The sequence below is a fragment of the Taurulus bubalis genome, assembly GCF_910589615.1.
Source record: "Taurulus bubalis genome assembly, chromosome: 17".
NCBI lineage: Eukaryota > Metazoa > Chordata > Actinopteri > Perciformes > Cottidae > Taurulus > Taurulus bubalis.
This window is the reverse complement of record NC_136605.1, coordinates 15,165,995-15,182,203: the sequence shown is the minus strand read 5'-3', so window position 1 is coordinate 15,182,203 and position 16,209 is coordinate 15,165,995. Positions and strand designations below refer to the sequence as shown.

General features: G+C 43.5%; 1 protein-coding gene across 1 annotated transcript; it reads right to left on the bottom strand.

Annotated features, from left to right (window-relative positions):
* Positions 1–4,416: 4,416 nt before the first annotated feature.
* Positions 4,417–15,707, bottom strand: cacng4b (calcium channel, voltage-dependent, gamma subunit 4b; the record flags this gene model as incomplete). Its single annotated transcript, XM_079232988.1, has 4 exons — positions 4,417–4,943; positions 5,266–5,406; positions 6,705–6,788; positions 15,485–15,707. 4 exons carry the CDS (start codon positions 15,705–15,707, stop codon positions 4,417–4,419), a joined length of 975 nt encoding a protein of 324 aa, XP_079089114.1.
* Between the last annotated feature and the right edge of the window lie 502 nt (positions 15,708–16,209).

Below are 16,209 nucleotides of genomic sequence, written 5' to 3'. Positions count from 1 at the left end.
CTGCTTCATTTGCTCACGGTCCCCCATGGGCCGCGGAGAGACTAAACACCTCTCAGCTGCGGCGTCTCCAAGCAACAGCCAGCAGCTTGGACGACTGTCATCAATAATACGAGTGTCTCATACTGGAGCCGGGAGGAGAAACACTGAAAACAGATAACAGCCTCTCTGACAACATTACCAGAAATATCACCAGGGAAGCTTTTCAGTATATTGTTAGAGCAGTGGTTCTCAAATGGAGGTACGTGTACCCCTAGGGGTATTGAGATTTGTAAAACATATATTTCAAATTATCATCCATTCAAAAATCCTTTAAAAATAGTTATTTAATAAGTATTCAATATAATATAAGTGTAAGTTTATACTGAATTGTATATATTCTATATTAAATCAGACACTGATGGCACAGCGCTGTGTATTACATCTTTTTATCAACCCAAAATGCCCAGGGGGTTCTAGGCTAAAATAAAATCAGTGACATGTTTCTTTTTTCAATTTTTTTTCGATTTTTTCATCACTGAAAAAAGGTTAAGAACCACAAGAGCATAGTCAGAAACATACACAATCACTTCTGCTGAAATCCGGATTGACACATCTAAAATCAGCAGTGGTTAACTTCAATTACGGCTGCCACCTTTACCGCCTGATTTTTTTCCATTCCAGAATGAAAAACTAATTTTACCCATAAGAGAATGGATTGCACAGCGACCATATCCATTTGCTAATGACAGGCAACATTACTCAAGCTAAATTAGATTACCCCGAGGCCGCTTCTGTGAGGGTCATGTTAAAACGCCTCTCTAAAACAGCGGGATCAGTTACCACACATGATTCCCTCCTCAATCATTTGACCCGTTCTAGCAAAAGCTGCGGCCATCAATCAACATGAAGCAGAGGTTAGGTGATGACAGGGAAGTGAGAGTTAATGAGCACAGATTGAAGAAAAATTAAATTAGGTGTACATTTCAAGGAGCTGATGTAGCGGTTTAACTACAACAACAGATTCCCCGGCAAAAGATAATTTCCCCATGCAGCTAGATTACCAGCAACCAAAATGTGCCTCATACTCATACTCATACTCATTACATTGCAAATACACTATGTAATGGGCAATATTCAGCTTTTCCTTGCAGGTTAGTTGCATTTGGACAAGTAAAAACCTTTGAAAACACATTTCTGTGGCGAAGAAGCCTTCAATCTGCGTTGAAAGGGATTTAACCTCAGCTGTCATATTTCTCTGCCCTCTGCTCTTCCTTCAATCGATATGTTTACACACACACTGAGAAGAGAAAGGTTCAGTCTGCGAACTGATTGGATCAGTTGTGCAATAAATAAATGGCTTAATTTGAGCAACAATGATGGCTTATTAACACTTTGATGTGTGTTGCCATCAGGATACTGACTGGTTTATTTCTTTGCCAGAACAGCAGAGACTCTGAGGCTGAAGAGGCTAATAGCTCATTCTGAGATGAAGGTGATTCGGTCTTGTGCAGCAGAACTGAAGAGGCATTCAGGACTCAGAGAAGGTCAGCCACAGAAATCTGAATGAAACGCTGCAATCAAAGGTTTTCAATGGAAATCAAGGTCCTCTGAAGTGAATGCCTGTGGCTTTAATTTGGCTTAAATTCTATACAATTCCTTTAAATATGTATCCTGACTGAAATATCTAAACAACTATTAGATGGATTAAAATAACATTTTCTAAAGGCATTCAATGTTCCCAGAGGATGAACCATTCTTTTTTTTCCTAGCGCCACCATGAGGTTGACATTTGTGGTTTGAAGAGAAATGTCTCAACAACTACTGAGTACCTTGCCATGACATGTGGCATACACATTCATGTTCCCTTTGGGATAAATTGTGATTCATTAACCTTTAATCTAGCGCCATCATTAGGCCAAAAATAAGTTTCGACCCATTAGTGACCAACAACCTGAAAAACAAACATTCCCATCAGCCCCCGCTGTAGGCTACTTTGTGTTTATAGCCAAAGTAGCTGCATACTAACATGCTAACATGCTAAAATGGTTTAAAATGCTAAATATACATCTACATGTTACAGTACAGGCCAATTCATGGCTGTAGTCTTGTTAAAAAAAGTCACCACTATCGCAGAACAAAATAACCCTGATGTAGTTTATTTGTCTATGTACAGTATGTTTTGGGTTATAAAAAACAAAACAGACAAACTATTTCAGATGAAATCAAATATTTGTTTTGATTATTACAATAAAAGCATGAAATACAGGAAAGAAAAAATTAAACAAAGGCACTCTTCTATCCAATATTTACCAAACAAAATGAAAATACTTTTACCGTGATGATGTTTGGTCTTGAAACAGCATGGATAACAATAGAAAGCCATAAATCAAAATAAGCACACAAAGTAAAGAACAGCTGTGCAAACACATGGCATGTGAAATATAGCTTTGTCTCCTACACATACTCACTGTACTTCACCTCACAGAACATTCAATAGTTAACCTTAAACAGTGTGTTTACCTGAATATGTCCAATGACCAATGCCAGAATGCATCAAGGCGTTATTATTGAGACATCGTTCAGTAAAATGCTTTGAATCCTCTGTTGCACACTCAATGTTATTTTTGTATTTTATTTTTATCTACAACTTTACAGCTTTACATTACAAACAAACACCTTTGGATTTTTTTTTCACCAAATTGTACTATAAAAGTGTTATATCTACACTTAGCATGGTCATATTGGTGGCTTTCTTCTACATTAAGTGGTTTATCCAATGAGATATCAAACACACTAAATACAATCAAATACGACTCTGTGGTTGAGCGAGCTCGCCGGCCAAACACACACACACACACACACACACACACACACACACACACACACACACACACACACACACACACACACACACACACACACAGGTTATTGGGGCAATCTCAAGCAAACACTCACAGCATTTAATGAATACAGTAATGGCATTTTTTTTTTTTTTCTCAAGTCATTTTCACCAGGTTTATCTTGATCACTGGTCCATTTCCCAGCACTGTCATCAAATGGAGTATGACCTCAAAAGGGATCAAGCTACGAGAACAACACAATATTTCCTGAGAGAACTAAAAGAAAGAGCCGTGATTGACGTGCAAGACGACAAAAAACACACACACACACACACACACACACACACACACACACACACATCTGGTTATTAGAGCCAAATCCTTCAGGGACGCAGTCGCAGACAGCTCCCTCTGCTTCTGTCTGGGTCCTCTGTTCAACATAAGAGGGAGGAGAAAGACAGCCAGATGGACTCCAAGGCGCCGTGACAGATAGACAAACATTCTCCGTCTGGCTCTGATCCTTATCCATTGAACACTCTGGATGTTTTCGTTCAGAGCTAAAGGAAGTCCTGACCTGTGCCGTTTTCACAATTCTGAGCACACACCCCCTTTTGGTCAGCTGCTCGTCTCTTGTGACAGGAACACACACACTGTCACGTCAATCAGGCGGACTGTGATGGCAGGATGGCCGACTGATATGGAAGCGAATAAAAAGGGGCCATTGAAGAGAGAAAACTGACATTTCGTCACAAATGTCAAAGAAGAATATGGATGAGACGACGAGGGAGACCAAACATTTTGCATTGTTTGGAGGATAAGACGGTCAACTTGTACAAACCGCTCAAATACTAAACACTCAATACATTACAACTCAACCATTTGTGAAGACACTCACTCCCAAACCACACTCTTTAGAAATAGAGTTTGTTTAAAAGGCCATACATTAGTCTGCAGGACACAAGAACAGTTCCATAGAGAGAGAGAGAGAGAGAGAGAGAGAGAGAGAGAGATAAAGTGAGAGAGAGAGAGAGAGAGAGAGAGAGAGAGAGAGAGAGAGAGAGAGAGAGAGAGAGAGACCCGTTTCAAACCTTTGATTTGAGTATAAGGCAATACCGAACTGGTTATGTTGACACAATATACACTTTAGAGAAGGGTCCACAATGTATATGCATACATACAAATGGAACACTTTAAAGTTGAAGAGTACATTTAATTTAGCACCTTGTTGAATAATGTACAGGTAGAGAACTGCAGATTGACACATCTCAACATGTCACACCCACAATGTTTAGTGACAATTACACAAACAAGGGTTGGACTCAGCTACAGCACAGTGTACACAATGACAATCTATTATGCTTTGATGGTCTCTAAAAGCAGATAAATGGTTCTCAGGCTATGATAATTGGCTCATCTTCCATCCAGCTGAGTGTCCTCTCTTCTCCTTTCAGGTCCTTTCAACAAGGACAGCCTCTCCTAAAAATGTGCCTCTATAAGATGGCAGGCTATCACAAGTTCCTGGGCTCCAACAGATTAGCCCACTGATCTCTCATTCTTTCATGTTCTTCCGCTTCCAGGTGAACCTCTGACGTGCCTCTCACACTGGCGTGGTCCTGCGATTCACCCCGTCCTTTAAATCATTGGGGAAACAGTTATGGACCTGGAGGAAATCAGCGGCCCCGTCGTGTTCGGGGCTGTACGTGTTGTCCGTCACACTGTTCCTCGCAAGCGCGTACATGGACAGCTCGTCCATTGGCCCGCCAGACGATGGCATCCCCTTCAGACCGGCCCCCGGCGAGTTCTCCCGCGACGCCTCCGTCGAATGAGAGCTGGCCTGCGACGCCCGTCGGCGGTACCGGAAGCTGGGTATCCTGGAGTACGGCGACGAGGAAGAGAGTGAACGGATGAACTCGCGCCGCGCCAGCCAGCGAACTTCCTTGTTTCTCTCAATGTAGATGTTGACGGCGAGGACAGCAACCGTTTCGGCCACGATGAAGGAGAGGGCGCCAAAATAGAACGACCAGCCGTAGGAGTAAGTGTACTTCCTGTCGTCGTCTCGTTTATCACTCGGGTCTCCTGCATTGCTGGAGATGTAGACGATGATGCCAATTATGTTGCTCAGACCTGAGAGACAGAAACAAAGAATGGAAAGAGGGAGAAGGGATGGCGTGGATGAAATAGTGGGGACACAACTGACAAAGTCATCTATGACTATACCACTAACAATGATGGCACTCTCATCACCACCGAGACCCTTAATCACATGTGTCCTGATCCCTTGTGTGTGATGAATGGAGATCCTGACCTTTACCAGCGGGGAGTTGAAGTCATCTTCATGATTGCATTGCCTTTGATGAAGTACAGTATGTGATCACATCAACATGCAGCCCCTAAATGATTGCTCCTCACTGGGAGCCCGACAGACAAGAGTAATCCTCCAGCTCACCTGCAGCTACAAAGAGAATGCCGGCGCTGAGGAGGACGGTGTTGGTCTTGTTGTAGACTCGGCCCACCCCGACACACAGCCCGCCGAGCATCAACAGGATGGTGCTGAGGATAGGGAACACGCTGGAGGCGCGAACTATACCTGCAGGGACGGAGGAGGAGGGACATGGCATGATTGATAACTGGGTTAAATGGTTTTAACACAATTCATTACCCAATATTTGATAGGACAACAAAAAGACCCGTTAATAAAATATTAATACAATCACCCAATGAAGCAAATTGTGAAGCAATTCATATACATCAAAATACAACAATAATAGATTGACAGGAAAATAAATTGTGGTAGTTGCATTTTCACTGTGGAGGCCTCATCTATCCAGTCTACACCTTCATCATTTATACTTAGTGGCTTCAACTTGTGACAAAGCTTTGCTAGTCGGCTGCAGGATGTAGCAAGAGCTCTCACTGACTATCACCTCCGCAGAAATTAATCACTGAGTCATTTTACAAGTTTCCAAGGATGGATGAGCTTACTCAATTGTAAAGTCTTTTGTGAAGCCTTCCTTTGAAGTTTGAACTTCGTCCAAAGTCTGATAAATCTTCTTTGTTCTTCTCCACATATTAGGCAGATACCGAATTGTCTGGGCCTTAAATGAAGGTCTTTTGCTGTTTGACTATCCCAATGTTATAGCGAACTAATCACGGTCTATGTGGGAGCTTTTTATTGCCATTTTTAATCAGAGCTTACCGAAAAATACCTTGACATTTTACAAGCAGCAGAATGGTTTAATCTGGTTTTAACAAGGATTCAACATGCTACAGTTCAGTGTAAACAAATCTATCTCGCGGTGAGCAGAGCTCACAATATGCTTCATGTAAAAAGAAATGAGGGGAAATGCCAATAAGCTGCTGATCCTGCACCAGCATCACTCAAAGTAATTAATTATTATTATCATTATTATTATTATTATTATAATATCGGATGCTTGCGCTGCAAATGGTATAGTCATTTTACACTTCTTATGTCTTCGGTTCTTAGTAAAAAAATAAATATTGAGCTCCTTTTTTGTCTCAGCTTTATGTCGCCATATCTATTGTGGGGTTAAAGCTAATTAATTAGCAAGTAAGGAACATTTAATTACTGTATGAAAGTCAACTTAAAACTATGACTGCTATAAAATCATTTGCAAGAGAAGTCAGACATCCAGACAGACAATAGAAAATACATATCATGGGTTGTGCTCTGCAGAAAACGTTTAAAGGCTGTCTTACTGAATGAGTTTGTTTCATCAATCTCTCTACAAAAGAGTATTGGCTGTTTGGAGACTGTTCTCAGAACCAAAGAAAAGACGCTGAAGGTCAATGGACTTCCTGCATCCCCTTAAAAATAAAGGAAAGATAAAGGCCAGACAAAGAGGACGAGTGGGGAGCACTTACGCAGCAGGTATTCAGAGCTGTCTGTGTCGTAGTCGTTGTCATCAGGGAAATGGTTGATTCTGTAACAGCTGCCCTGATTGATGCCTGCGAGACAAGAAAAGAGAAAGTCTCCATGTTAATGATGGATTACAGTCCCTACGGTGCTATAAAAGTCTAATATGCAGTATATATGCTGTTCAAACAACAACAAAATGAAGTTATACCGGATTTATTTGATAGGGGTTTGACTTTTGATGTCAATCCATCAAAATCCAGTTGGTTTCAATTGAGACCAAACAACCTAAATGTGTTAAACTCTGTCTGCTGGAGTAAGATGCTTCCATGCTCTTGTCTCTGATGAAAGAGGAAGGACTGGAAAATCACTTATCGTAAACAACATATTATTATTAATGTATAGTGTACTATAAAACAAAGTATGAAGTGCTTTACAGAGAGAACAACTAATAATACCAAACTCAGACAGCCTTATTTCCTCAGGCTCCAGAACCTCGGGACGCAAAACTTCTGTCCCTTCTAGTTATTTTTCATGTCTCAACAGTACTGCGTCTTGAGAAAGAAGAGACAACGGGAGCAGCAAGACGTGGAAAGGGAAACACAGCCCTTCAGATTACTTTAACTTAACTTTGTCTTCTGTTCAGGCAACGGTTGGCATAAAGACCACAGTCGGGCAAGTGCTATTTATACTGTTAATATGACAACTTAAACACAAATGCAGAAAAACTGATGAGGCTGGGAAAAACAAGCTGGGAATAGAAGAATAACTCACAATAGGATGCGGGGCACCTAGGCACGGATAACAAAGCAAATGACCAAACACTGAAATTAGGTATTACACACAGGTGGTTTTGATAACCCTGTTTGGCCGCTTTAACTTACTATTTTCAAAGTGCATGCCCTTTTTTGGCTATGACTTATAGTCAGCCAGACAAAACGTTTGGGCAGATAAAGACACTTTTTAAACACATTTGCCATTGTGTTTTTGATTTTGGGAGGGAAAAGGAAGAGGAAACTATCCTTCAAACCACTTTAAATGCAAAGTGTCTCTCTCACTCAAATCTATTGCACATTACCTCGTTAAGACATCTATGATTGAACAACCACTGTTTGGTAGAAAGAGCGAGGAATCTCAGCTAAGCTTTGCCTTTCTCTGTAAGCAATTCATACTTTTACTTATCACACTTTAAAAATACAAAGGCCTCTATTCATCTCTCATGGTCTAACAGGCATCAGAGAGGAGAGCTGACCGACCATCATATAAATGTCAACCATCCCATTAACTGACTGTGTTGGTCGCCGACAGACACCTGTCAACTCCATTTCCCAGGTGCCCAAGGGTCAACAGCCATCATCCATCATCCAGCTTTTAAGGGCACGCTTGCTTCCATTAACTAGGTCTGCTGCTTAATAAGGGAGATCAAATTAATTAGCATCAAATCCGTCAGCGGATATGGAGCACAAGTTTCTGTGTCTAGTGGCTGATGGGAAAAAAAAGCTTTGGTATTTTAAGCAGCGATGTGAGACTTTGTGCCTTGTGAAAAAAACAACACATCCAGCTCTTGTGGTTAGCTCAAGAAAGATATAAAAAACACAGACACCTTGGCTGTTCTGTTAATTGCTGTATAAAAACTAAATCATATGCAGCACCAGAGCCTGTCACTGATTTTATACATGCACCCACAAAAACACATATTTCACTGTGAATACAAAAAGCTATTAGTTTTGACTTGTTCACAATATTTTCCCTGAGTTCAGACCCCAGCCAGTCTGACGCCTCTGTCTTGTCTCCTGTGTGTGTGTGTGTGTGTGTGTGTGTGTGTGTGTGTGTGTGTGTGTGTGTGTGTGTGTGTGTGTGTGTGTGTGTGTGTGTGTGTGTGTGTGTGTGTGTGTGCGTGTGTGTGTTCAGGCTGTAAGCTGGACGCTTCATGTAATGAAATAAAGTCTGAATACTGACTAGCTGGGAGGGAAGGAGGAAGCGGAGATTAAACGCGGAAAGAAGGTACAAGGAAATGAAACAGAAGCGCAGGCAGCAGAGGAATGATGGGGATGAAATAAAAGATAGGAGGCCACAATAAAGAGGGACTCAGTCAGAGCAGAATGTTGTGCAGTAAAGACTGTAAAACTGAAAGGACAAGTAAAGGTTTGCCAGACAGACACACAGCTGGTCCTCTGATTTATAACAAAAGTGCACATCCACAAATTTGTAGGGATGTTACAAGGTGATTGAGAATCAATCTTACATAGTCAACACATTACATGGGAACTAATGGGTTCCCTGGGCCTGACTGGAGTTGAAAAGCCCCATGCTTAGCATATCCTCCTCCTCTCCATTGCAACCCGTTAGCCTTTAATAAGCTAATTTACATAAACAATCTCCAACGATGCTTCTGACGATGTCATTGTATATACACTTAACAGTATGACTGCCAACACGAGCACATGTAAGCACGCAGGCAACATACAAACACACGCTAACTGTACTGGGAGCAGCTGTGGTGCCACTGGCAAAAGGATGATGGACGTCTTCATTATTTTTGCATTAACGCTGCTTAGCCAATAAGGGAGCTGCCTCAGCGGAATACACCAATAGCATTGTCTGACCGAGTTCAACGCTTGACGCTGGTGTCTTCAGAGCAGTTTAACATGAAAACGAGCTCCACTTTCCAGTTTTCACGCTTCAGTAGCTTTGCAAAGAGATTGATGAATAAGCCAATCAAAAGTGACTTGAATATCGTATGTATAGGTTTACAGCAGCTGGGATTGTTTGAGCTGTACACGGATAAGAGCCCTGCTACTCTGGCTTGACATCAAATGCATGTACGAGTCACCAAGTCTTAGTGACAAATGTGTTTATTACTTTGGGACCAGGGAATGCCAGGATGGAGTATAAAAGCAATGTGTAATGAAACAAAACCCTCCTCATTTCCGCCCAGGTTGGACAAGACAGTTGGTTAATTAAACTGTCACCATGCAGCGATTTCTTCCAACACAGCTCTGCTTCTGTCACAGCCGTTCTCCTCCTGCCATGTCCCCTGTTGGTCCCTCTGTGTTTGTGCGTGTGGTTCCTGTCCAGCCATCTACCTGGATCTGTGTTCACCTGCACACCCGCCAGCTATCAGCTATCGCTGCTCCAGTGTTTCACTGTGACGCAAACTGGTACGAGCAGAAAGAGGACGACTTGTAAAAGTAAAAGTCTTGACTGGAAAACAGCGTTTAGACGAGAGGCAAACAAAGCAAGCAACTGGCAAGGGATAAACTGATGAACACTATGAATAACACAAGGGGAGCTCACTTAAACAGAGAAGATTAACTGGCACAGACAAAGGAGAGCAGATAGACTGAGCACACCATTAAGGGAGAGTGATAACGAGGGACAATCAGGCAGACGTTTACGAAGGTGGGAAACACACGAGGGCAGATTGATGTGAAATGAGACACAAAGGTGAGCATACCAAAATAAAATAGGATATAATAATTGAAAACTGCAAACAAGGAAAACACATGACAGGTTGGGGTATAGTTTCCTATTTCCAGTCTCATTCTGGTAGTATAACATTATAAAATTCCTGTTGCATATAAATGTAATCAATGCAGATTGCTACTGATTGAGAATACTTCCCTTTATTTCTGCCGTCTTCAAGTTTTACAAATAATCCTAATCTTTATCTCAAACAACCGCCTCGTTTTGAAGTTGTTTTTACCAATTGCAGAATTGATGGTAAAGGGATGAAACAACTTAAAGCAATGAGCAATATGAAGTCAAGTATGAATCAAGAGAGCCGTGCTACTTTTGGCCAATTAAAAGTTTAGGTAAATAAATAAAAATGTTTTCGGAAACACAATGTTTCTTGCTGAGAGTTAGATGAGAAGGTCGATGCTTTAATGTTTGTGCGGTACATATTAAGTTACCAAGCAGCCAGTTAGCTTAGCCGAGGATAAAGACTGGAAAGGGAGAGACAGCGAGCCTGGCTCTGTCCAAAGGGAACAGCATCTGTCTACCAGCACCTCTAAAGCTCACTGAATAACTGACAGATACATCAAAATGACAAGTCACCATTGTATGTGTGCAACCAGACAGATTTATGTTTCCTTTGGTCGGATGGAGGATAGATGTTTTCTTCTGCTTCCTCTCTTCATGCTAAGCTAAGCTAGATGGCTGCTGATGGGAGCTTTATATGTAGAGGGGTGATCGACCATCTCTCTGGGCAAGAAAGTCTGTTTCCCAAAATGTCAAAATGTCCCTTTAATATCTGTCAACATGCCTGCTATTGACACAAACAAACTTCATTGAAGAGGACTAGTGACCCGGACTGAGGACATCGTCGGGCGGTGGGAAGAGCACTTTAAGGAACTCCTAAACCCGGCCAACATGTCCCCCGGAGAGGGGGCAGCGCCGGAAGACTTTGGGGTGGTTTCACCCATATCCCTGGCAGAGGTCGCTAAGGTAGTCAAAAAGCTCCTTGGTGGCAAGGCGCCAGGGGTGGATGAGATCCGCCCTGAGATGCTGAAAGCGCTGGACATTGTTGGGCTGTCTTGGTTGACACGCCTTTTCAGTGTCGCATGGGGGTCGGGAACAGTGCCCATGGACTGGCAGACCGGGGTGCTGGAAAGGAGGCTCCGACCGCTTGTCGAACCTCAGATTCAAGACGAGCAGTGCGGATTCCGTCCCGGTCGTGGAACAGTGGACCAGCTCTTTACCCTTGCAAGACTACTGGAGGGGTCCTGGGAGTTCGCCCAAACAGTCTACATGTGCTTTGTAGACTTGGAGAAGGCTTTCGACCGGGTCCCTCGGGGGTTTTTGTGGGGGGTGCTGCGGGAGTATGGGGTGCCGGACCCGTTGGCACGGGCCATCCGGTCTCTGTACGCTTGCAGTAGGAGCTGTGTTCATATCCTCGGTAATAAGTCAGACACGTTCCCGGTGGGTGTTGGCCTCCGCCAGGGCTGCCCTTTATCACCGGTCCTGTTCGTGACCTTCAAGGACAGGATATCTAGGCGCAGCCAGGGGGCGGAGAGGATCCGGTTCGGGAGTCTCGGGATCGCCTCTCTGCTGTTCGCGGATGATGTGGTCCTGTTTGCCTCCTCGGACCGTAACCTCCAGCATTCACTGGGGCGTTTTGCAGCCGAGTGTGAAGCGGCAGGGATGAGAGTTAGCACCTCCAAATCTGAGGCCATGGTGCTCTGCCAGAAACCGGTGGATTGCTCCCTCCAGGTGGGGACAAACTGCCTACCCCAAGTGAAGGAGTTCAAGTATCTCGGGGTCTTGTTCATGAGTGAGGGTAAGGTGGAGCGGGAGATCGACAGGCGGATCGGTGCGGCTGCAGCAGTAAAACAGGCACTGTACTGGTCCGTCTTGGTGAAGAGGGAGCTGAGCCGGAAGGCGAAGCTCTCCATTTACTGGTCGGTCTACGTTCCAACCCTCACCTATGGTCACAAACTCTGGGTCGTGACCAAAAGAACGAGATCTCGGATACAAGCGGCCGAAATGAGCTTTCTCCGTAGGGTGGCCGGGCTCAGCCTTAGAGATAGGGTAAGGAGCTCGGACATCAGGGGGGAGCTTGGAGTCGAGTCGCTGCTCCTTCGTGTCGAAAGGAGTCAGCTGAGGTGGTTCGGGCATCTAGTCAGGATGCCTCCTGGACGCCTCCCATTAGAGGTTTTCCAGGCACGTCCAACTGGTAGGAGACCCCGGGGAAGACCGAGGACACGCTGGAGGGATTATATCTCCCGGCTGGCCTTGGAACGCCTCGGGATCCCCCAGAATGAGCTGGAAAGTGTTGCGGGTGAGAGAGAAGCCTGGGTCGGCCTGCTGGGCTGGCTGCCACCGCGACCCGACCTCGGATAAGCGGCTGATAATGGATGGATGGATGGGCTTGAGAGTATTAAGAGGGTTCATTAAAAAAGTAGAATGAAGCAGATAAAAGAATGATGAGAAAGGAGGAGGTCAGTCTAAAGAGAGGTGAGAAGAGAGAGAGCAAACCGAGCAGACGAGAGGGGGATGGAGTGGCGAGGTGGATGTTGGGGCATGCTGGGTAATTAGTGCCCCCACTTGGCTTCTCAGTTGTCACGTTTTAATTACAGACTTGTGGAGCATAGTGGAAAAGCCAAAGTGACCTGCTCCACAGCACCTAAACAAAACCCTCCTCTCAAACACACTTCCACTGTCCCCCATGCCTCGCCACTCACACCAACACACCGCCAGCTGGGATGTTCACTGTAAATAAGCACCTGCTAATTGGATTATTTATCATCCTCAGAATTAGTTTTATTTACTCAAGTCACACATAAGGAAGCCTCTGCTGCATTACAGATCCTGATGCAAATTAGGCGCACTTAGTGCTGCTCTCACAACACTTACGTGGGCAAACAAACACAGCAGAAAAAACAAACAGCTGTTTAGTATTGTATAAATGAGGGTTGCGCTGACCTCACAGCCTCATGCTGCATCCTAACTGCAGGCCTGCGGGAGAGGAGGTGCCGCCTGTTGAGCAAGACCACTAGAAACCCTACAACACATTCATTATCCGGTTGTGCTGCGTGTGCTGCAGCAACTTGCTGTCGCTGAGAGAAAGACATGTTGTCTCTATAATCTGTTCATGAACGTGGTGATGTTTCCCCCAGTAGCTGTGATACACACCCGTCCTGGTCAATAACCCAGTGTGTTTGGTCATGATGACCGGAGGGGTGTGTGTGTGTGTGTGTGCGTGCGTGTGGAGGGAGGCGGGGGGGTTGAGCCTCCCTTCCTTGTTTTCTCCACTATACTTATGAGTCTCCATGACAACAGAACCACCGTCCAGCAGTTTGTGTTTTTTTAAGCAGAGGCACAGAGGTGCAACTATTAACCCTGGAGAGAATTGTATGATGAGCATGGCCTTTGAAATTAGCAAATTATTAATTAAAAAAGAAGTCTCAACCTCATTAACATCTACTGTCATTAATCCACTGCACTGATGGGAAATCATGCTCGACATATTTGTTGGTTGGCATTTCAAATGTGTTTTCATTTCTTGGGGTCTTAGTTGGAGGATGTATATATATATATATATATATATATATATATATATATATATATATATATATATATATATATATATATATATATATATGTTACACTGCAGTCTGTCCACATCAAAGACAGGCACCCAGCTAAGCATGCCTCTCAGTAAATGGCAAGTGTCATAACACACCAGTGTGTGCTTTGCATGTGTCTAAAGCGTCCATCGTCACCACAGGACGAGCAAAAACTGTTTTATCATTGATGACTGCTCCCTGTATGTGGGCTCTGATGACATTAAGCCTTAAAAAAGGGAATAAAGGCGAACTCATCTACAGAATCAACTGCAAATATTAAAAGGCACCTGACCGGACATTTAATCAGATTTTTAGAAAGGCAATTATTTGATTTTTCTTTATGTGGGACAAAGTGAAATACATTCAGCTGCTGTTGTAGTATTTCAAAAAACAAAACAGATTTAGACACCTTTTTTTAAATTATTTAAAAAATCTAGCAGTCAATAATAATGAAAAAACTCTGACAATATCCACGGTCAACATAAGATGCATGAAAGAAAAAAACACGTTTCTGTTTCCTTCTGTTGTGAGAAGGTGTCAGAAATGACAACAAGCTGTGTGTCACGTTTATAGTAGCTCTGCTGGAGCACATCATGTGCTGTGTTTACCCCACCTCTTCTGCCTGGGGCTATAGCCAAATGCCTTATTCTGGAGACTAACTAAAAAATAAAATCATGTTTTTGGATAGAGTGTCACATGACATGCATAATGTATATTTCAACGGAAAACCAAATTTTGACTGTATTGTAGACTATATTTTAAACACATATCTAAACCAATTTAGAAGATATGTCAGTCTTGTTTTTTTTTCGCTCTAATTTATTTATTTCCATCAATCTCTGCGTTATGAAGAAATCCATCCGGTCATCGACTAACTCACTGATAACTGAGGCGAGAAGTCAAGGGGTGGCCGGCAGGAATTGGTCAATGGAAGAGTCTGTCTGCCTCTGAAGTGAGACGTCACGGCCGGCGTAGCTTCTCAAACACCAAATGCGTAAAATGGTTCAAAAACACTCTCCAAAGGGAAGCAAATATAAAATAAATATATATATAATATATATATATATATATATATATATATATATATATATATATATATATATATATATATATATATATATATATATAAAATATAAAACATATTTTCTATTTGCTTGGACATGACGTGAACTCAGAGTCATCTATTTTTAATCAACGGGCATGTTTCCATAGCAATTTCGGGGATGTTGCCGAGCAACAGCCTCGGATACAAAGACATGAATGAAGACGAACAAGCGCGCACATTTCCTGGCTTCAATGTGAATGGGCTCCGACGCGCCGGCTTGGCAACTCATTGCAGACTGTAACACGGCCGTGTTTATTGTGTGGTGGGCTTGAACAATGCGGTGTAACAGTTGGCAGACTGCTTGAGTCGCTTAGGTCCTTATTTAATTGTTAAAATCCGTAAGTGGACGTATCGACGCTTTCTCCATCTGACCTATAACCTCTGAAAGTTGTTCCAAAGGTATGATTTTTTTGTTTCAACTCCCGATTGACACATTTGGCGTGCGTAAAGGGAGTGCGTCCTTTTGTGGGCACCAAGAAATAAAAAGAGTCCTCCTCGTACACAAATATTTAAAAAAAGAGAGAAAAGTCAAACTATTTGTAGGAAAGGAATAGAGGGCCGTTTATTCTATATTACATTGCCATGCAGAGCCCCGGCGTACGACGTGGCTTACCTTCAATGCAACAGATTCTCCACAGCCCAGAGTGGGTGAGGTCGCCCTTCTTGGTTCTGGGCTGTGACTGGGTCTCGTCTGTGGTTGCATTGGTGCTGTTGCAGATGTACGCCCGCGAATAGAGCCAGTAGTCCGTGCCGATGGCGATGGTCATCAGGCTGAAGGCAGCAAAAGCCCCTACGGTGGCCAGCAGCGTTTGAACCCCGCGGTCACACCAACCCATGGCGCTTCATACTCGTCCACACCCTCACCGGTCCAACATGCGCTCACCGGAGCGCGTCAGGGCGCGGATGCTTTGGTCATACTTTTAGGTTTTGGGCGCGTCCACTCTCTCTGCTCCCCGGCTAAAAAAGAAGAAGCAGGAATATTGTCTGAAAAGCTCACCTGATGCTCAAAACCAACTGATTGCAGCTGTGGCTGTGAGAGAACACCAGTTGTGCCCAACCCAGAAGCTCCACACAGGTTTGAAGCGCGCAAGACAGCACGAGCGCAACATCGTGTGTCACTGAATAACACTTTAAACCTCTTCACCACTTCAGTCTTCTGTTTTTACCTCTTTATCTTGGTCTCAAAACTCTTTTCTCTGTCCCTACACACAGACTGCGCCGCTGTCAAAATCGGATAGAACTACGTCAGTGGCTCTGAAGTGAGACCCCACCCTGCCCAAATCTAACCAATGGAGGTGCTGTTGATTAAAGAAAGAAAGAAAAATCCCTGTCACATTA